We start from the raw sequence: 19199 nt of genomic DNA, 5'->3' as shown, positions 1-19199 counted from the left end.
CTTCTTTCCATCCTTCTCAAACCTTCTATTAGTTAAAGTATTTTCCCAATGAACTGACATTTTCAGCTCTCTTTTGCCATGGGATCATAGAAATAATAGGGCTCACAAAAGGTCATTTAGAGAAGTCCCTTACATTCAGGGCAGGACTTATTATCTACACAATCCTGAGAGATGTGTGTTTAACCTGCTGTTAAAATCCCCCAATGACAGTAACTCCAAAATCTCCCTTGACAATTTATTCCAGTTTAACTACCCTGACAATTTGAATTTTTTCCTAACATCCAACCTAAACTTCTGTTGCTGTAAGTTAAGACTATGATTGTTTCTTGTTCTGTCCTCAGAAGTTAAATTTTTTTTCTCCTTCCTCCTTTTAACTTCTTGGCTGTGTCTACACTGGGCCACTTATTCCGGAAAATCAGCCGCTTTTCCGGAATAAGCTGCGAGCTGTCTACACTGGCCCTTGAATTTCCGGAAAAGCAAAGATGCTCTATTGTACAAAATCAGCCGCTATTCCGGAAAAACTATTCTGCTCCCGCTCGGGCATAAGTCCTTATTCCGGAACACTGTTCCGGAAAAGGGCCAGTGTAGACAGCCCAGTAGTCTTTTCCGGAAAAAAGCCCCGATCACGAAAATGGCGATTGGGGCTCTTTTCCGGAAAAGCGCGTCTACATTGGCCACAGGGGCTTTTCCGGAAAAAGGGCTTTTCCGGAAAAGCAGCCTGCCAATGTAGACGCTCCTTTTCCGGAAAAACTGAAAACGGAATAGTATTCCGTTTTAAGCATTTCCGGAAATTCATGCCAGTGTAGACACAGCCCTTATGTACTTGAAACCGGATAGCTTTCCTCCTCCCCATTCCCAATCTTCTCTTCTCCAGATAAAATAACCCCATTTTTCCAATCTTTCCTCATAGATAATATTTTCTAGACTTTTAATCATTTCTGTTGCTCTCCTCTGGACTTTTTCCAATTTGCCCACATCTTTCCTGAAATGTGACATGCAGAACTGGACAGCTCCATGGTCCATCTCTTAACAGCACAGAATAGATGGATAAATTACTTCTTGTGTCTTGTTTACAATCTCCTGGTAATACATCCCAGAATGATGTTTGCTGGCTTTTTTAAAACAAGTGGTTACACTGTTGACTCTTATTTAGTTTGAGCCACAGATTCTTTTCTGCACTAATTATTCCTAGGTAGTCAGTATCATGTGTGTGCAATTGATTGTTCCTTCCTAAACTGAGATTCTCTCATTTGTTCTAATTTAATTTCATGTTATTTCCTTCAGACCATTTCTCCAGCTCTTCCAGATCATGTTGAATTTTAATGCTGTTCTCCAAAGTACTTGCAACCCATTTCAGTCCTCTCATTATTTCTTGTTTCATCCTGGAAAAAACCCCAAACCAACAACCGACCACATACACCCTCTCAAAATTCCTTGTCCTTACTTAAAGGCACTATATACATTACAAACCATACCTATCGTTTTGTCCTTATTTATCCTACCCCAAATCATTGTTCCTTCCAGTTCTTCCTCCCTCTTCGTTCATACATATTCAGGGCTGCCAGCAGAATTGCCAGGTTTGTGGGCAAGGTGAAGGGCAGGACCCAGCCCTGCACCTCTAGGAGAGGTGGGGCCTTGGGCAGAATGGTCAGGGGTGGGGTTAGCCTTCCTGAGCTAACCCTTCAGTACTGCCCAGGGCTCCAACAGGGATTTCAAGGGCTCAGGGCTTCAGCCACTGCAGCAGTAGTAGCAGCGGGGGAGGAGGGCAGGCCAGGGCACTCTAAATCTCCAGGCCTGGGGGCAGCTCTCCCATGCTTTTCTCTCCCTCTCAAATTCCATAACTCACTCTCTGCCATATTCCTTCATAAAACCCAAAGGAATGCTTCCTCCTTATAGCCTCCCTTACCTGAAATCATGCCACATTTGTCTGTCCATCTTGCCTACCTAAAGACAAAGAACCTTGAGTCTTGGACCATACCTTAATCTGTTTGTAAAAGCACCATACCGTATTATATACATTATTTTATGAATAATAAATGCTCACATAGTATCTAATTCCAAAACAAGAAGAAAATAGAGGTGTTCTTATGCATGTTCTTGAAAGTACAAACATACTTTCAGACAAGGTCAGACAAAATAGGCACATGTTTAGTCAAATTTAATACAATATTCAACTTCTAGCATTTAGATCAAATAATCAGCGTGTAAAACTGAATATGCAATTATACTAAAAAAAACTCAGATGCCTTTTGTTGGATGCATATTTAGCCACTTGTGGTCAGTTTATTTTTCCCATTTTTAACCCTTCCTATAGTGCAATGATGATCATCAGTATAAACAGATTCAGGAACCATGCAACAGAACCTTACCTTTAATGGCAATAGAAAATTCAATACTTATAAAAATAAATACTTTCCCCAACTATGTGTAATTAGACTGTCATACTATCAAACAGAGACCAATAACTTAGCAAGAATCATAAAGTTACAGGCAGTCCCCGAGTTATGCGGATCCAACTTATGTCGGATCCGCAGTTACGAACGGGGCTTTTCTCGCCCCGGAGGACGGGAGCGGCGGGATGCCCAGATGCGCCGCAGTCTGCCGCCCCCATCCTCCGGGGTGAGAAAAGCCGCTCCCCGTCTCCTTGGTCTGCAGGGAGTCCGGGAGCAAAGCCTTGGAGCTCGCCCGCAGCGGGACAGCCCGGGCGCGCTTGGGCTGTCCCGCTGCGGGTGTGCTCCAAGGCTTTGCTCCCCGTCTCCCTGGTCTGGGAGTTGCACTGCTATTGTAGTGTGCTGATATCTACAAGTTAAACTAATGTTTATAATTTTAATTCCTAATATTAATTATGAAGAAATCTAAACTTTAGAATTTTATCCAGTAAGAAGGCAATTGTGATAAATTTTCTGGGCGGTACCTCACACCTCCCCTGTACCCCCTTCACACCTCCCCGATTAAGAACCCCTGCCTTAGAAACATCATACCAGAAGAGATGGAGCTGATCTGGCAATTCTTATGTTCCTACTGTTTTTAATGATTCCACAGATTGTAATGCACATCTGCCATGACTCCCAGTAATATTAAGGACTAGTTGACTATCCAATAAGCATTTGCTTATCGGATAGTCGAGTCATGGTACAGGCTCCATGTGGCGCTGCTGCTTTGAAACACTGCATGGAGCCTGGAGTGAGAGGGACTTCCTGCTGGCCCAGGGCTGCACATGGAGTTCCAACTTGGAAATGCACAAGAGCCTCTGCTGAGGCTCTTGTACATTTCAAAGGAGGAATAAGGACGTGCCTATCATCTAGTTGAGTAGCTGATGGAATTTCCATCAAATACTCAACTAGTAAATTAATAGATATTTAACATCCTTAGGATGAAACACTGCCTGGTTAGACATTAAAATTTTCAATTAAAGAAAAAGCAACCATAGTGTTGTATCATGATATAAGAAAACCTTTGCCAAATTATTTCAATATAGTTGTTTCATAGCATGATAACATGAAATTGCTTTATCTACAAGAAAATAGCAACATTATTTTTAGTAAAGAAACTTTTGGAGTAACATTTTGCCAATCCTACTCAATTAGCTAATTGGCTATGCATAGAATTGCAACTTTAGCACTCTGGTTTCAAGAGATCAGTGGGTGATAGTATGAAGAAGTGTTTCTAAAATTCAATTTAAGGATACATTTGGTGACGTGACCATTGTGTGAAAAAGGAAATTTTTTTTCTTTAGCACTTTATACCTTTTACCCTTTTACATCTAAAGATGGCACCAACAAATTATACAAAAATGTTAATCTAATTCATACATTCTGGACTTATAAAACTCCTCATGAAACTGCTGAATTTTATGAGTCAATTCAGAATAAGCAAGAGTTTAAAAAAGGCACAGCTTACCTAAACTTCTATGATTGATGTGTGATTTTTAGAAGCACAATAGCCAAGGCTATGTACTTATAAAGGTTAGTAAGGAATCTGAAGGAAAGGCAACAGCAGATTTATTTGAAAATCCAGAACAATTGAAGGCCTTATTGGAAAGCTGTACTGAATTTAAAGCTTGTTTACTTTGGCCAAGAGGTGCCACCTGAGCAATTTATTGCTAGCTCAGGCTGGTGCCTCACCTCATAAAAACCAGATGCAATGATGAAGGCAGCTTTTTAAAAAACTAGGTTTAATGCACAGAAACGAAGCCATTAGGCAGCGGAAAGTGTAAGATTCCTTTTCTGCTTGGAAAAAAAAAAACCAACCAACCAACCAACCACCTCCCGCAGTGAAGCAAGAGGCTGTTGTACGGAGGCTGCCTGCGCATGCTGGGGACACGGCAGTTCCGTAAAACCAGCGCTGCCCCCGGAGCCGGTCGATGGTGCGCGGCGCTGAAGGGTCCCGCCTCGGATTCCGCTTGCGCGCGAGGGCCCCGCGGGGCCAATGGCCACCCAGACCCAGCGCCCCCCCCCCCAGCAGCAGCAGCTCCGGCCGGGCCTGGATCACGCGCGCTGCTAGGAACCCTTCCTCCCATTGACGTCACAGCGGAAGCACCCACCTAACTCCGCCGCGCAACGCCCGCAGCCGGGTCACGCGCTCGCGGAGTTGGTGGGGGAGGGGAATGGAAGACGTCGGCTGGGCAGCCCCGGGCGCTACTGGGCAAGATGGAGACGCCTCCGCTGCGCGTCGGTTGCCAGGGCAACCAGCCCGGCCTACGGAGCCGCCCTCTGCGGGCGGGGAGGGCGCGCGCTGCCCCCTGCCTGTGAGGCCCCGCCCCGAGCCCGCCGCCGTGAGGTGCCCGGCGCGCGCCTGGGGGCGGGGCCTGCTGGCGGGCGGAGAAGGGCGGCGCGGAGCACGAAGCGGGTGCGGTGTCCGCGGCGCCCCCGGGCTGGGCGCTGTCCCTGCAAGGCGCTAGGGCGTTGCCCGAGGAGATTGGATTTAGGGAAGGATTTTACAGACTTAGCCCCGGGACCCCACTTGCCACAGTTGTTTGTTTTTTTTACTGCTAGGAGCCTCTTACCAGTAAATGGCTGCAGCAACTGCCAAGCTGCACCCACGTGCCTGAGCTGCTGCATGCACCGCCGCTTGTGTCATCGGCCCTGGACTTGTCACTCCTTTAAGTGAGGCTCCCCTGTGAAGGGTGAATGTCTCTATTAGCTGAGTGATAGAAATGTAGCCCTGTTAGTCCGGTGTATCTCAAGCAAAATACAGGACTATGTAGCACTTTAAAGACGAACAAGATGGTTTATTAGGTGATGAGCTTTCGTGGGCCAGACCCACTTCCTCAGATCAAATAGTGGAAGAAAATTGTCACAACCATATATACCAAAGGAGACAATTTTTAAAAAATGAACAGGTTAGCTGACACGTTAATAACGAGCGAAAATATTGACAGTAGCTTCAGCACACCAGTTTCCCTAGTAACAGTCCCTGTGTTCTTCTTGTGATTTTTTTTGGTCATCCTACTAATTTTTATTCCTAGTATTCATCCAGTCCTGTCCCACTTTTTTAAACAAAAGTCTATTCTTAGGCTCATATGATTTCAAGGCTGACATTTCTTGGATTGGTGCCCCAGTCTCTGATTTTTTTTCATCTACCAGTGGCCCTTGGCAACTGCTATTTTGTATCTGTACCCAGCATTCCAGTGCATTTCACCACTTGGGTAGAACTTGTGTCCCAAACGTTCAGTACAGGCCAGATTTTTTAAGGTTGAAAACATCCAGCTGCTTCCAAATTCTTACTAGTGACTGAAATAACACTTTTTTATGTTGTAGAAATTTGCCTTTGAGAAGGATTTCATCGTGTAATGTTTACTCAGATATACAAGACTGACAGCCACAAGAATTAAGAAAATATAGAGTTATGCACTCAAGGTTCAGAGAAGCACAGAGCCAGAGAGAGAAAGAGAGCTGGACAAAACAGCTGATCTAGTCAAGTAAAGGTCCTCTTGTGATCCCCTAGGCCCATGGAGTTGCCCTCTGCAGAATACAACTGATGAGATTTTTCTTTTAGCCGCTACTTGCTCATTAGTACATGTAATCCAAACCTTATCTTTACTAGATGCTCCTAGGAAATTTTAACTTACACAGAGTAGTATTAAGGAACCTGTTGCGATGACAGGGAGTCCATGATTGCTGTTATCATCAATGGTGTGAAGACAGTCTGATAGGCCATGACAGAAGTTTAAAATTAGCTGAAAACAGCATGATTGTGTCTCAACTGATGTGCAGAATGCAGGATTCATTACCTGGCCAGAAATAAGGAGACAGCTACTAGATATACTCTCTGGCGGTGTCTACATTGGCAAGATTTTGTGCAAAAGCGGCCACTTTTACACAGAAATTTGCTGCCTGTCTACACTGGCCGCGAGTTCTTGCACAAGAACACTGACGTTGTAATGTAAGAAATCGGTGCTTCTTGTGCAAGAACTATGACTCTCCCGCTCAGGAATAAGCCCTCTTGCGCAAGAGGCCAGTGTAGACAGGCAATGTGAATTTCTTGCGCAAGAAAGCCCAATGATTAAAATGGCCATCGGCGCTTTCTTGTGCAAGAGCGCATCTACACGGGCACAGATGCTTTTGCGCAAAAGCACATGCCAGTGTAGACACTGTCTTCCGCAAATACTCTAATGCAAAAACTCTTGCGTTAGAGTATTTGCGCAAAAACTTGCCAATGTAGACCGTAGCCTCTGAGGCTACGTCTACACTGCAGGCTTTTTGCGCAAGGACTGTTTTGTACAAGAGTTCTTGTGCAAGAGCACGTCCACACTGCCATGAGCTTTTGTGCAAGAAATGTGCTTTTGTGCAGGAGCATCCATGACAGTGTGGATGCTGTCTTGGGCAAGAAATCTCTGATGGCAATTTTAGCCATAGGGGTTTCCTGTGCAAGAAACCCCTGTTGCCTGTCCACACTACCTTCTTGTGCAAGACGCTTATTCCTCATAGGGAGAGGAAGAAATTGTTACTCACCTTGTGCAGTAACATCTGTTCTTCGAGATGTGTGTTCCCGTGGGTGCTCCACGATAGGTGTCGGGCTTGTCCCAGCGCCGCAATCTGGAAAGTTTTCGCCAGCAGTAGCCCCCTCCGGAGGACCGCGCATACACAGAGGTGTCCCGCACTGTTCGCGCCTTTTCTGCGTCACGCGGTCCAATGCACCAGTTCCTCCTAACCGGAACATCTGAAATAGAGAAATAAAAGAGCTCCGAAGCAGGGAGGAGGGTGGGTTGTGGAGCACCCACGGGGACACACATCTCGAAGAACAGATGTTACTGCACAAGGTGAGTAACAATTTCTTCTTCTTCTTCGAGTGATGGGTGCTCCACTATAGGTGAGTATGAAGCAGTAATCCAAACGGCTGATCGTGCTTCGGAATTATCTGTGTACAGAAGAAAGAACTGCTTGAGCGACTGCTACGTCCATAGCTCTGAAACGATCAAGGGCATAACGCCTAGCAAACATGGATGACGACGACCAGGTTGCCGCGTGGCATATGTCTCGTAGCGGGACGTTCTTCAGGAATGCTGCGGAAGTTGCCATGCTCCTGGTCGAGTGTGCTGTTGGTGCACAGGGCAGAGGCCTGCCCCTAAGGGTGTAGCAGCGAGTGATGCAGTTAACGATATGCGACAATATACGTTGTGATGACAGTTGATGAACTTTAGAACGGTTCGCCACTGATAATAGTAATCGTGGGGACTTCCGGAAGGGACACGTTCTGTCCAAGTAGAATGCAAGCACCCTTCTGACGTCTAGTGTATGTAAGCACGCTTCCTCGGGCATAGCATGTGGCTTGGGGTAGAAGGTAGGAAAAACTATAGGCTCATTGACGTGGAATGACAAATTAACTTTTGGGACAAAGGCTAGGTGACATCTCAGCGTGGTGCCCTGTTGAGTGAATACTGTGTAGGGAGGATCGGCGGAGAGTGCAGCGAGTTTGGAAACTCGGCAGGCCGAGGTGATCACGAGGAGAAAGGCAACTTTAATAGTGCGAGTCTGTAAGTCAAAAGTTGCGAGCGGTTCAAATGGTGGGCGAGTAAGAGTGTCCAATACGAAGGTAAGGTCCCATGGTTCTGGGGTAGGCCTGTGTGGTGGGTAGAGATTGGAAATACCCTTAAAGAACCTCTTCGTGAGTGGATGTGAGAAGATGGAAAAACCCTCTATCGGAGTGTGAAAAGCTGAAATCACTGCCAAATGTACTCTCAGGGAAGCGACCGCCAAGCCATGTGAATGCAAGTGGAGTATTTAGTCTAGGATGCATTGGATATGTGCCTGGAGAGGATCAATGGCCTGTGCGTGGTACCAGGCGTAGAAGCAACGCCACTTGTAGAGGTAAGACCACTGAGTGGTCTGCTACCTGCTTTGTACCAACACGTCTCCAACTGCTTGGGAGCAGGTTAGTTCTAGCCCTTGAAGCCAGTTAGGAGCCATGCTGTCAGATGCAACCGGTCGATGTTTGGATTGAGAAGATTGCTGCGTTGTTGCGAGAGCAAGTTGTGCAGTTGTGGAAGTCGTTGAGGTCGGGATAGCGACATCTGCATGAGCTGCGTCAGCCAGGTCTGACTAGGCCAGAAGGGAGCCACCAGGATTACTGTCGCTGCATCGGCTAGTATTTTCCCTATCACTCAGTATCAGCGGAATCGGGGGAAAGGCGTATAGATTATATGTCCCCCAATTGAGCAGGAAGGCATCTCCCTTAGATTGGCTGCCTATGCCAGCTCTTGAGCAGTAACAGCGGCATTTCTTGTTGTCGTGGGTGGCAAAGAGGTTGATTTCTGGATAGCCCCATAGTTGAAAAAGATCGCGGGCTACGTAGTCGAGGAGTTCCCATTCGTGTTGGGAGTGGAAGGATCTGCTGAGTGCATCTGCAATGGTATTGATCCTGCCGGGGAGGTAGGAGGCTATGAGTGTGACGCCGTGGCGAATCGCCCAGTTCCAAAGGCGTACCGATTCCGCACATAAAGTTCAGGATCTGGCTCCGCCCTGGCGATTGATGTAGTATACAGTGCACATGTTGTACATGAGAACATGTAGTGTGGTTCCCTGGATCTGATGGACAAAGTGGCGGCAAGCATTGAAAACTGCCCTGAGCTCCAGGAAGTTTATATGGAGTAGGGATTCCTGGTGGAACCACAAGCCTTGGACGTGATGCTTTCACATATGTGCTCCCCAGCCTACAAGGGACACGTCTGTGGTAAGCTGGATTGACGGGGCGTGAGCGCGGAAGGGGACACCCGCAAGAGTATTGGCAGGGTCGAGCCACAGGGTTGTGGATACTGGTGATACCGGGTTTGTAGACTGCCAGAAGCCAATGTTGCAGGCACCGCATACAAAGATGAGCGTGTGCTATCACATACGTTGTAGACGCCATGTGGCCTAACAGCTTCAGGCAGGTAAGGTACGAGACTGCCAGGGCAGTAAGCAGGACGCTCGATAGGTCTCGGTTGGCGTGAGCTCTGTCTATGGGTAGGTATGCCATAGCGGTTGTAGAATCCAGTCTGGCACCAATGAATTCGATGGACTGGGCCGGGACCAGAGAAGATTTTGGAAGATTGATTATTAGTTCAAGAGTCTCAAATACCTCTTGTAGCAGTAACTGTGGTCTCAGTCTCTTGCATAGAGGGGGCCGTGAGGAGGCAGTCGTTGAGATAGGGAAAGATGGTGATGCTGGCCCATCGAAGGTACGCAGCTACAACTGCCAGGGTCTTTGAAAAAACTCTTGGGGCTGCGGAGAGACCAAAGGGAAGCACCGCATATTGGTAGTGATCGATGCCCAGGGTAAAGCTTAGAAATCTTCTGTGAGCTGGATGGACGGAAATATGGAAGTACACGTCCTGGAGCTCGAGGGACGTGAACCAATCTCCTTGGTGTAGCGCTGGGATGATGGAGCCCAAAGTAACCATTTTGAATTTCTGTTTCCGCAGGTGGCAGTTGAGTCCACGAAGATCCAGGATCTGTCTCCATCTCCCAGATTTCTCGGTGAGGAAGTACCGGGAATAAAAGCCTCTGCCTCGGAACTCGGGAGGAACTTCTTCTACTGCACCGATGGTAAGTAGGCGCATGACCTCCTGATGCAGTAGAAGGTCGTGAGAGGGGTCCCTGAAAAGGGACGGGGATGGGGGGTTGGAGAGAGGTAGAGTGGAGAAGGGAATGGTGAGTCCAGAGGTTACGATCTCCCTGACCCAACGGTCTGTGGTGATGGCGAACCAGTGGTGGCAGCGAACCAGTGGTGGCAATAAGGGCCCAGCTGGCAGTGGAAAAGTTTGGTTACTCATGACGAAGGCTCCAATAGGGGGATGGTGCGCAGACTCTCGACAAGGGCGTCAAACCTGCTGCCAAGGCTGCTGTTGGTTTTGCGGCTTATTAGGCTGCTGGCAGCGTCATTGGGGGCGCTGCCTTTGTTTATGTTGGGTGGTAGAAGAAGAAGAAGAAGGCGGTGGCGGCCTCTAGCTGTTATATGGCCATGTTCTCTTGCGCCTGAAAGGCAGAGTGTACATCCCGAGGGTTCTTAAGGTGGTTCGGGAGTCTTTTCCAGAATGGAACACTTGATCTGTGTTCTGGGCAAACGAAGGCCCGATCAAATGGGAGGTCCTCCACCTTGGGCTGTAGATCTTTCAGTACAGAAGCAAGGTGGAGCCAAGAGGCACGTCGCATGACGACCAATGTCGCCGTAGTGCGGGAAACCGAGTCGACAGTATCCAGAGATATCTGGAGTGCATTACGGGCTGCTGTATAACCCTCCTGCACAATGGATTTCAGTATGTCCCGTTTGGAGTCCGGCAAATGTTGCATTAAAGGCACCAACTTTGAGTAATTATCGAAGTCGTGGTTAGCAAGTTGGGCGGAGTAGTTGGCCATCCTCAGTGTGGCTGTTGCCGACGAATATACCTTCCTCCTGAGCAAGTCCAGATGCTTAGCTTCCTTGTCTGCGGCAGAGTTTCTCGATTGTGCGGACTTCACCTTTTGCTGCGCTGCGCTGCACTGCGTCGCGTCAACGATGATGGATTTTGGAGCGGGGTGTGTAAAAAGAAATTCCGCATCCTTGGCGTCAAAGTATTTCTTTTCTGTGCATTTGTTGGTAGGGGGCATGGACGCTGGGGTCTGCCAGATGTCATTAGATATTTCAAGGATCACGGCATCGAAAGGGAGAGCCAGCTTCGACTTGTTGGACTGTTGGAGGTTTCTGAGGAGGGCATGCTGCTTCTGTGGTGCCTTGGAGGTACGTAAATTTTGTGAATAAGCTACCCGTTTAAAAAACTCGTGGAATTGTTTGTAATCATCCATAAGAGAGGGTGGTTCATTAAATACTGCGTCATCTGGGGAGGAGGAAGAGATGTCTGTTGGGAAAGCTGTGGGTGGTTGCTCCGCGACAGGTGACTGAGTGACATCGCTGTGGGGAGCAGAAGTTGTTGACGCATCACCGGTAGGCGTTGGTGGGCACTGAACCAGCAGGATAGAGTCCTGGGTTATTGGTCGTGGTGAGTATAATTGCTGCTGCTCTGGAGACAAGGTGGGGAGGGACGGCCTTGTGAAGGAACGTGAACGATCACGATGGGGCGAGGTACACCTACGGTAATGGGAGTCATGGTGCGAATATGCCGGAGAGTAAGAAGAAGCACTCCTATGACGATAGTAACACGAGCGCGGAGGGGATCCTGGGGATCGTGAGCAATGGGAATGACAACATGGAGATCTTGAGTAGTATGTGCGGTGGTAACGTGGCAGTGTGATAGATTGCCTTGGAGATTTGCAGTAACAGTGTATGGGAGAGTGTCTATAATGGTAGTGCCGTCATCTTTGACAAGGTGAGAGCGATGGCTCAGGGGAAAATGCCACCCTGTCGGGACTGGGGGAAGGCGTATGGGGATGGTGAGTCTTCCTTTGTGCCTTAGTCGGTATTCTTGTGGATGGGGGAGCCATGGGGATTGGGCTACTGGGGATCGAGACGACCGATGCAGTCGGAAACTTCCCCCAAGAGGCGTGGTGACCTAGGTGTGGAGGATGGGGATACTGGTGCCGTATCCTCCCCTGAGCTGCCGGATTGTTGGATCACAGGGACTGGAGCCGAAATGACAGGCGGTGCAGGTCGGGTCGCACACATTGGGTGGTCGGTGCAGGCAGGCGCGGGCGTGCCCTGTATGCGATGCGGAGCCGAGTCCCCAGGTCTTGAATGGGGCCGGGTTGATCTGGGTGCCGAGTGTTTTCTCGGTGCTGGCTCCGCTGTCTGTGCTGATTCGGCTCTTGGTGCCGACTTAGTCTTCAGTGCCGGCTTACGTGACGGTGTTGGATCGGTCCTCGGTGCAGGATCGGTCATCGGTGCCGACTCCGCCCTGGACGACTGGTCCGGTGCCGTATGTGGCAACGGTGCGTCGGTGCCGAGGACCGCACCGTATGTAGCTGCGGTGCCGTGTGGAGATTCGGTGCCGCAGATGATGGTGCCGATTCTGGATGACCTGGCGGTACCGAGAATACTGAAAGCACGGGGCTAGGCGCCGATGTACTTCGGGCTTTTGTTGACTTGTCCGCACCCTGTCTGGGAGGGAAGCCCAATGAGCTCCGTGCCTCTCCTGCACTTACGCTCCTAGGCGGAGCGGAGCTTTTTCTGTCCCTGGACTTACATGGGACTGGAGCTTCCCGTTCTGCTGATGGGGGCTGAAGCGCCTTATTGAAGAGTAACATCTTCAGGCACATTTCTCTATCCCATCTTGCCTGAGCGATCAACTTCGAACAGTGACCGCATTTCTGGGGGATGTGGCCCTCTCCCAGGCAGTGAATGCAACGGGAGTGGCCATTGGAGGCCGGCATGGGGTTGCCGCACGAGGCACATTTCTTGAAGCCGGGAGAGCCGGGCATGTTTAGTGCGGCGGTCTTCCGGGGAAGAAACAACTTGAGGGGCTGGTCGGAGCGGCCCTCAGTAATGATAACGGCAAAAGAGATTTTTTTTTTAAACGACTAACTAACTATGATAATAAACTGACTAACACTATGTAGGAAGGGGCTAACTGGGAAGGAACAGTAAGAATTTAAGATAGAATTTCTCCTCAGGAGAGGAGCATGTTCCAAGTCTGTCTGCGGCCGTGGACGGCTAGGAGGAACTGGCGCGTCGGACCGCGTGATGCAGAAAAGGCGCGAACGGCACGGGACAGCTCTGCGCATGCGCAGTCCTCCGGAGGGGGCTACTGCTGATGAAAACTTTCCGGATTGCGGCACCGGGACAAGCCCAACACCTATAGTGGAGCACCCACAGGGACATCACTCGAAGAAGAATAACTCTTACGCTCTGTTCTGACGCTGTACTGTAAATTTACTTGCACAAGAACATGTGTGCAGTGTAGACACTCCACACATTTTTGCACAAAAAGCGTGCAGTGTAGACAGCCTCAATATATTTCTGAAGCAGTAATTTTTGTTATAGGCAAGCCACCTGGCTGATTGCTCCCTGATCACTTACCTGCTGGTTGAGCCAATCAAGCCTCATTGGGAGAAATGTTAGATATCTGCCTAGGTAAGCCATATGTCTCTTCAGTGGCTCATTAAGGAAAGAGCATGCTGGTCTACTCTGAGTGATGGCTTTGCTGACCACACTGGGAAGTGTTTTTAAAACACTAGCACTCATATTAGCCGGTTACATACACTACATATTATGGCAACATAATAGAGACTCGTGACTGGATTAACAAAAGGTACTTAAGCAGCTAATCAGGGGCTTAGGCTTCACAATAATGCAGAGAACTCTCCCCACACCCCATAGGTGACTAAACCCACTTGGTTCCTAAATTTTCAGGAATAAAAGCTCCCCAGACACTGATGTTTCTTCCTCTGATCATGAGCACTCTTGGCCTGCGGATGCCTACTTCCTGCCTGAGGCCAGGTTTACATTAGACCTGGAAAGTTGAGCTAAGGCAGTGGTTTCCAACCTTTTTACACCCAAGATCACTTTTTAAATGACAGAGCAAGCCAAGATCTACTGCCCCACCCCTTCCTTTCTATTCTCCTCCTCTCCATCACTTGCTATCCCCTACTGCTTTTTTTTCAATTCTTCTATAGGAAGAGGTTTTTCCAACATTTGGCCTGTCTAGACTGGAACAAATGTCAGAAAAAGCCCTTCTTTTGGAAGCCCCCTTATTCCTCGTGGAAAGAGGAATATAGGGGTGACTGAAAGAGCATGTTTGCTCTTCCACTAAAAAAAGCAGAACAAACGGGGTTTGTTGGCTAGGCTTAATTTTTAAATACTATGTCAAACACAAAGTTTCTGCATTGTCTTTCTTTATGAGCAGGGCAGGGAACCTGTTTTGAGTCAGGGGTCACTGACGCACAGAAAAGTCAGTTGAGGCCACACAAGTGAGATGCAAAAAAACTCTCCCTCCCCCCAAGCCTCACTAATGTGGCCCCAACTGTGCTGGTAAGAGTAGGGGACATGGTACTGGGGAAGGGTGCTAGTGGGTGCTGGGGCAGGGAACAGGGTGCCAGTGAGGGCAGGGTCCTGCAGCTGGGGGCAGGGGAGAGGGAACAGGGTGCCAGGAGGGCAGGGGACAGGGTGCCAGTGGGAATAGGTTGCTGCAGCAGGAGACAGGGTGCCAGTGGGGGCAGAGAGTCCCCTGCACCAGCCTCCTCCCAGGATTCTCCCCCCCCCCGCCCGCCGAAGAGGAGGGAAGCCCTGTCGCATGCCTCTTCCAGGCCCAACTTCCCCCTCACACGGAAAAAGGAAGCCCTGTCGCACACCTCCCCCCGGGACGCCTGACTCCTCCTCTCTCCCACCTCCCCCAGAGGAGGGAAGCCCCAGTGTGCATTTTCCCCTGGGACGCCTACCTCCTCCCCCCACGCAGAAAGTCCCCAGTGCGCCACAGACCTGGAGGAGGGAAGCAGGCAGCGCACTTCCAGAAACCCCAGAAGTGGCGTGCAGCTGCCAGACTTCCGTCCACCCTGCGGGATGCCGGAACTACCTCCATTGTCACTGGAGGTAGGTAGTTGGGCTTCTTGTGGGGGAAAGGGAATGGGGGGGCCCTAAATGCCTCGTGATCGACTGGTTGAGCCCTCCCGATCGACCAGTTGATCGCGATCAATGGGGTTAAGATAACCAACTCCAGCCACATAAAATACAGACCTGTAGTCTGCTTACCTGAAACATCTTTACAGAAGGCAGCCAATGGGTTTAAATGCTCCCCTCAGCTTCCCTTACTCATTGCAGCTGCAAGGAGTACCAGAGCTGCCCTCACTGCTCGATTTAGTGGGCCTTAACTAGGGTTTAGAAACCATGTCTCTCCTTATTCTATTGGCTGGCTTAGGCAGCTCCCTATCCAGCAAGCCAGGTCTTGCATATGACACTTAAGTCACCCCAGAATGTTTATTATGACTGCATGAGTCTAGACTCATTCAATTTGAGATTCACTATAACCCTCAAATCCTTTTCAGCAATACTACCACCTAGCCAGTTATTCCCCACTGTGTATTTTTAATTATTTTAGATTTTCTTCCCAAGTGAAGTACTTTGCACTTATCTTTATTGATTTTCATTTCAGATCAATTCTCTGTGTCATTAATGTTATTTTGAATTATAATCCTGGCCTCCAAATCATTTGCAACTCCTCCATGTTTCATGTCATCTGCAAAGTTTATAAATATACTCTTTATTCCATTATCCAGGTCATCTATAAAAATATTAATTAGTACCAGGCCCTGGAATGACCTCAAAGGACCCCACTTACATATGCCCTCACAGTTTGACAGTGAATAATTGATAACTGCTATTTTAGTATAGTCTCAACCAGCTGTAACCCACTTTATAGTAGTTTAATCTAGACCACATTTCCTTAGTTTGCTTCAGAGTGTCATTTAGGACAGCATAAAAAGCTGCACTAAAAACTACTTTTGTCCTCTTCGCTAGGGCGATGATTGTCAAAGGAGGAAGTGAGGTTGATTCAGAATGATTAGTTCTTGATAAATCCATGCTGGCCTATCCATGTAACCTCATTATCTGCCATCTGCTTACAAATTAGTAATTTGTTCCAGTATCTTTCCAGGTATCAAAGTTAAGTTGATTTGTTGAATTCCTCATCAATTATTATGCCTGTTACAATTAACTTAGAAATGGACTTAAACAACCATTGTGATCCAGCTATTTAGGCATGTACACAGAATTATCATAATTATAGCCATCTAAATGTTCAGGCTGTATAGGCAGGGTTAGCAAGAGATGCATCTTACCCAGATCATATCCTGGAGCTGGGTGAGATGCAAGTTTTCCTCCAGCCTCTTTTCATAGGGTCTGTCAACTAGAGGCCCCATGCAAATTTTATTTTTCATCACTAGCTTTTTGATCAAGAAACTGAGAGCATTTTGACCGTTAATGGAATTATAACCCTCCAGGAGTTCATTGTTTCTCAGCTTAGGATCGAGTTCTTAGATCTTCAGCTCACCCTTTGTGAGGTCCTCTGGCAAATTTAAAACAAAGCTACCTAATGTTGTAGGAAGGTGGAATTTCAACATAGCTATGTTTATCTGTAAAGAATAACTACCATTTTCATTCCCAAGCATTTCTTCCACTTTAAACACTTAAAGAACGGTTACTTACCTCATAACTATGATTCTTTGATATGTGTTGCTCATGTCTATTCTAATTAGGTGTGTGTGCGCAGCGTGCATGTGTCATTGGAAGTTTTTCCCTAAGCAGTACCCATGTATACCCCTGCTGGCCCCTCTTACCCACTCAGTTCCTTTTTACCGGAATACTTTGGAGACAGGGCGGCAGGTGGGGATTTGGAATGGACATGAGCAACAAATCTCGAAGAATCAGTTACGAGGTAAGAAACCGTTTTCTTCGAGTGATTGCTCATGTGCATTCCAAAGCAGAACCTATGGGGGAGGGCCGGATATTGAAGCTACGGGGGAGTGGAGGACCGCCCTGCCCAGGGCAGCATCTTCCCTGGCTTGATGCATTAGTGCATAGTGATTGGCGAAGGTATGGACAGAGGCTCTGCAGATGTCCAGGATGGGAACCTGTGCCATGAAAGTGGTGGAGGCCACCACAGCTCTTGTGGAGTGCGCTCTAAGGGGTGGAACCGGTACCCCCGCTAGGGCATAGCACTCCTTGATACAAGTGGTTATCCAGGAGGAGATCCGGTGGGAGGACACAGGTTGACCCCTTGCCCGTTCGGCGATGGCCACAAAGAGTTGCAGTGACTTCCTGAAAGCTTTTTACTGAGACAGGATAAAACCAAATGCCCTGTGCACATCTAGAGTGTGTAAAGCCTGTTCTTTCCCAGACACGTGCAGCTTGGGGTAAAAGACCATCAGGAAAATATTCTGGGATGAATGGAAAGATGACCCCACCCAGAAAAGTAGAAAAGCTGGGAGGGGGCGGGGCCTAACCTTGTCTTTGAAAAACACTGTGTTGGGGGGGAATCTGAGGTGAGTGCCCTGAATCATATACCTGCCTGGCAGATGTGAGTGCCACCAGGAGAGAGACCTTATAAGACAGGTATAGAAGGGAACACGTTGCTAAAGGTTCGAATGGGGGTCCCATAAGTTTGGAAAGGACCAGCTTTAGGTCCCACCGTGGGACAGGCTGGAGGATGTGTGGGTAGAGGCCAACCCTTTCAGAAATCTGATGACCACTAGGATATCCAACAGAGTTTTCCCCCTTTTCCCCCAGGTGGAAGGCTGAAATGGCCACCAAGTGAACCTTGATGGAGGAGGAAGAGAGGTCCTGGAGCCTGAGGTCTAACAGGTAATCCAGGATCAAGGGGATCACAGCTCGCCTTGGGTGTACCCCCTTCTGGGCGGCCCAGATACTTGGCTAAGTGGAAACAATTCTGTATGTGGTCCTAGTGGAGGGCTTCCTGCTACCCAGTAGGACTTCCTGGACCTGTTACGAGCACTGAAGTTCTTCAGCCATTAGCCATGGAGCTTCCACGCTGTCAAATGTAATCCTGAGTAATCAGGTCAGGGAGCAGTGGGAGGGTCATAGGTCTCTTGCATAACAGGTTGAGGAGGGTTGAGAACCAGTGCTGCCTGGGCCAGGCTGGGGCAATTAAAATCCGGGATGCTCTGAACTCCTGCACCCTGAGTAAGACCTTGTGGATTAGTGGGAAATGGTGGGAAGGCGTATAGTAGGCCCTGTGGCCAGGGGAGGAGGAGAGCATCTCCCAGTGAGCCCATGAGGGAGCAGAATCGGTGGTACGTCCTGTTCTGCCCTGAGGTGAAAAGGTCCAGATGGAGAGACCTCCATGCATGGAAGATAGATTGGGCTACATCCCACCTCAAAGACCATTCGTGTCCTACAAAGGATCTGCTCAGTTTGTCCGCCAGGACGTTTTGGGAGGTATGAGGCCATGAGGTGGATATCTGCCCCAATGCAAAGTTCCCACAGGTGAATCCCTTTCAAGCACAGGTGAGGGGAACGGGCCCCGCCTTGCTTGTTTATATATACCACCGCTGTCATATTGTGATGGAATGAGGACATGTCCCTGAGGTGGGGAAGGAAAACAGCACAAGCCAGTAAGACTGCCTGGAGCTCCCTCATGTTCCGAGCAGGGAGATCTCGTCCACAGACCACATACCTTGTGTATGAAGGTCTTGCAGGTGGGCTCCCCCGGCGGTGTCTGATGTGTCCCTGATAAGGCGGATAAGTACCAGCCTGGAAAATGGTATCCCCGCGGAGACCTCTGCCTGGTTGGTCCACCAGTTCAGAGCAAGAAGGATGGGGGCGGGGACCATCCCCACCCTATCTCATGAATGGATGACCAGGTTGTAGACTCACAATAGCCACATCTGTAGCAGGTGCATGTGCAGCCTGGCGTGTTGCACTACATAAGTGCAGGTGGCAATGACACCCAGGAAGAACATGCAAGTCCGGGCTGTGGTCACTGGAAAGTTCTGAAGGTCCCTGACTGCCGCCTCTATCGTGAGAAACCAGCAATTGGGTAGGGAGGCTCTCACTGAGGTAGAGTCCAGGGTGGCTCCCATGAACTCTATTATTGGAGTGGACATTAGGGTTGACTTGTCCAAGTCTAGCAAAAGACCTATATCCATGGTCTCCAACCTTCTTACACCCAAGATTACCTTTTAAATGACAGAACAAGCCAAGATCTACTGCCCCGCCCCTTCCTCTTTATTTTCCTCCTCTCCATCACTTGCTATCCCCAACCCTTATACTGCTGCTTTTTCCCCCACAATTCTTCTGTAGGAAGAGTTTTTTTCCAACATTTGGACCAAATGTCAGAA

General features: G+C 48.7%; 1 protein-coding gene and 1 long non-coding RNA gene across 10 annotated transcripts in view; one reads left to right on the top strand and one right to left on the bottom strand.

Moving 5' to 3' along the window:
• LOC102454699 (uncharacterized) overlaps positions 1-4701 on the bottom strand; it is a 37710-nt gene extending 33009 nt beyond the window's left edge. The window contains exons 1-3 of one of the 8 annotated variants that reach the window (XM_075924098.1): positions 4125-4468; positions 3901-3978; positions 1907-1944 (exon numbers count right to left, since the gene is read on the bottom strand). In XM_075924098.1, coding sequence (XP_075780213.1) covers positions 1907-1916 — 10 coding nt within the window. In that variant the 5' untranslated portion in view covers positions 1917-1944; positions 3901-3978; positions 4125-4468. Of the gene's footprint in view, positions 1-1906; positions 1945-3900; positions 4471-4543 lie in introns of those variants that run through there. The other 7 variants (XM_014581731.3, XM_075924102.1, XM_075924101.1 and 4 more) reach the window with 7 other exon arrangements.
• On the top strand, positions 4660-16738 carry LOC112544100 (uncharacterized). Of its 2 annotated transcripts, XR_012902661.1 has the most exons (4): positions 4660-4779; positions 9902-10025; positions 11060-11196; positions 13023-16738. It is a non-coding gene; the product is annotated as an uncharacterized LOC112544100 (long non-coding RNA). The 2 variants fall into 2 exon arrangements; XR_003087421.2 differs by lacking the exon at positions 4660-4779 and having other exon boundaries at positions 8149-10025.
• Positions 16739-19199: the final 2461 nt, after the last annotated feature.

This window comes from Pelodiscus sinensis, chromosome 3, assembly GCF_049634645.1.
Source record: "Pelodiscus sinensis isolate JC-2024 chromosome 3, ASM4963464v1, whole genome shotgun sequence".
Lineage (NCBI taxonomy): Eukaryota > Metazoa > Chordata > Testudines > Trionychidae > Pelodiscus > Pelodiscus sinensis.
The sequence above is the reverse complement of the archived record's forward strand: the minus strand, read 5'-3'. Positions and strand labels throughout refer to the sequence as shown.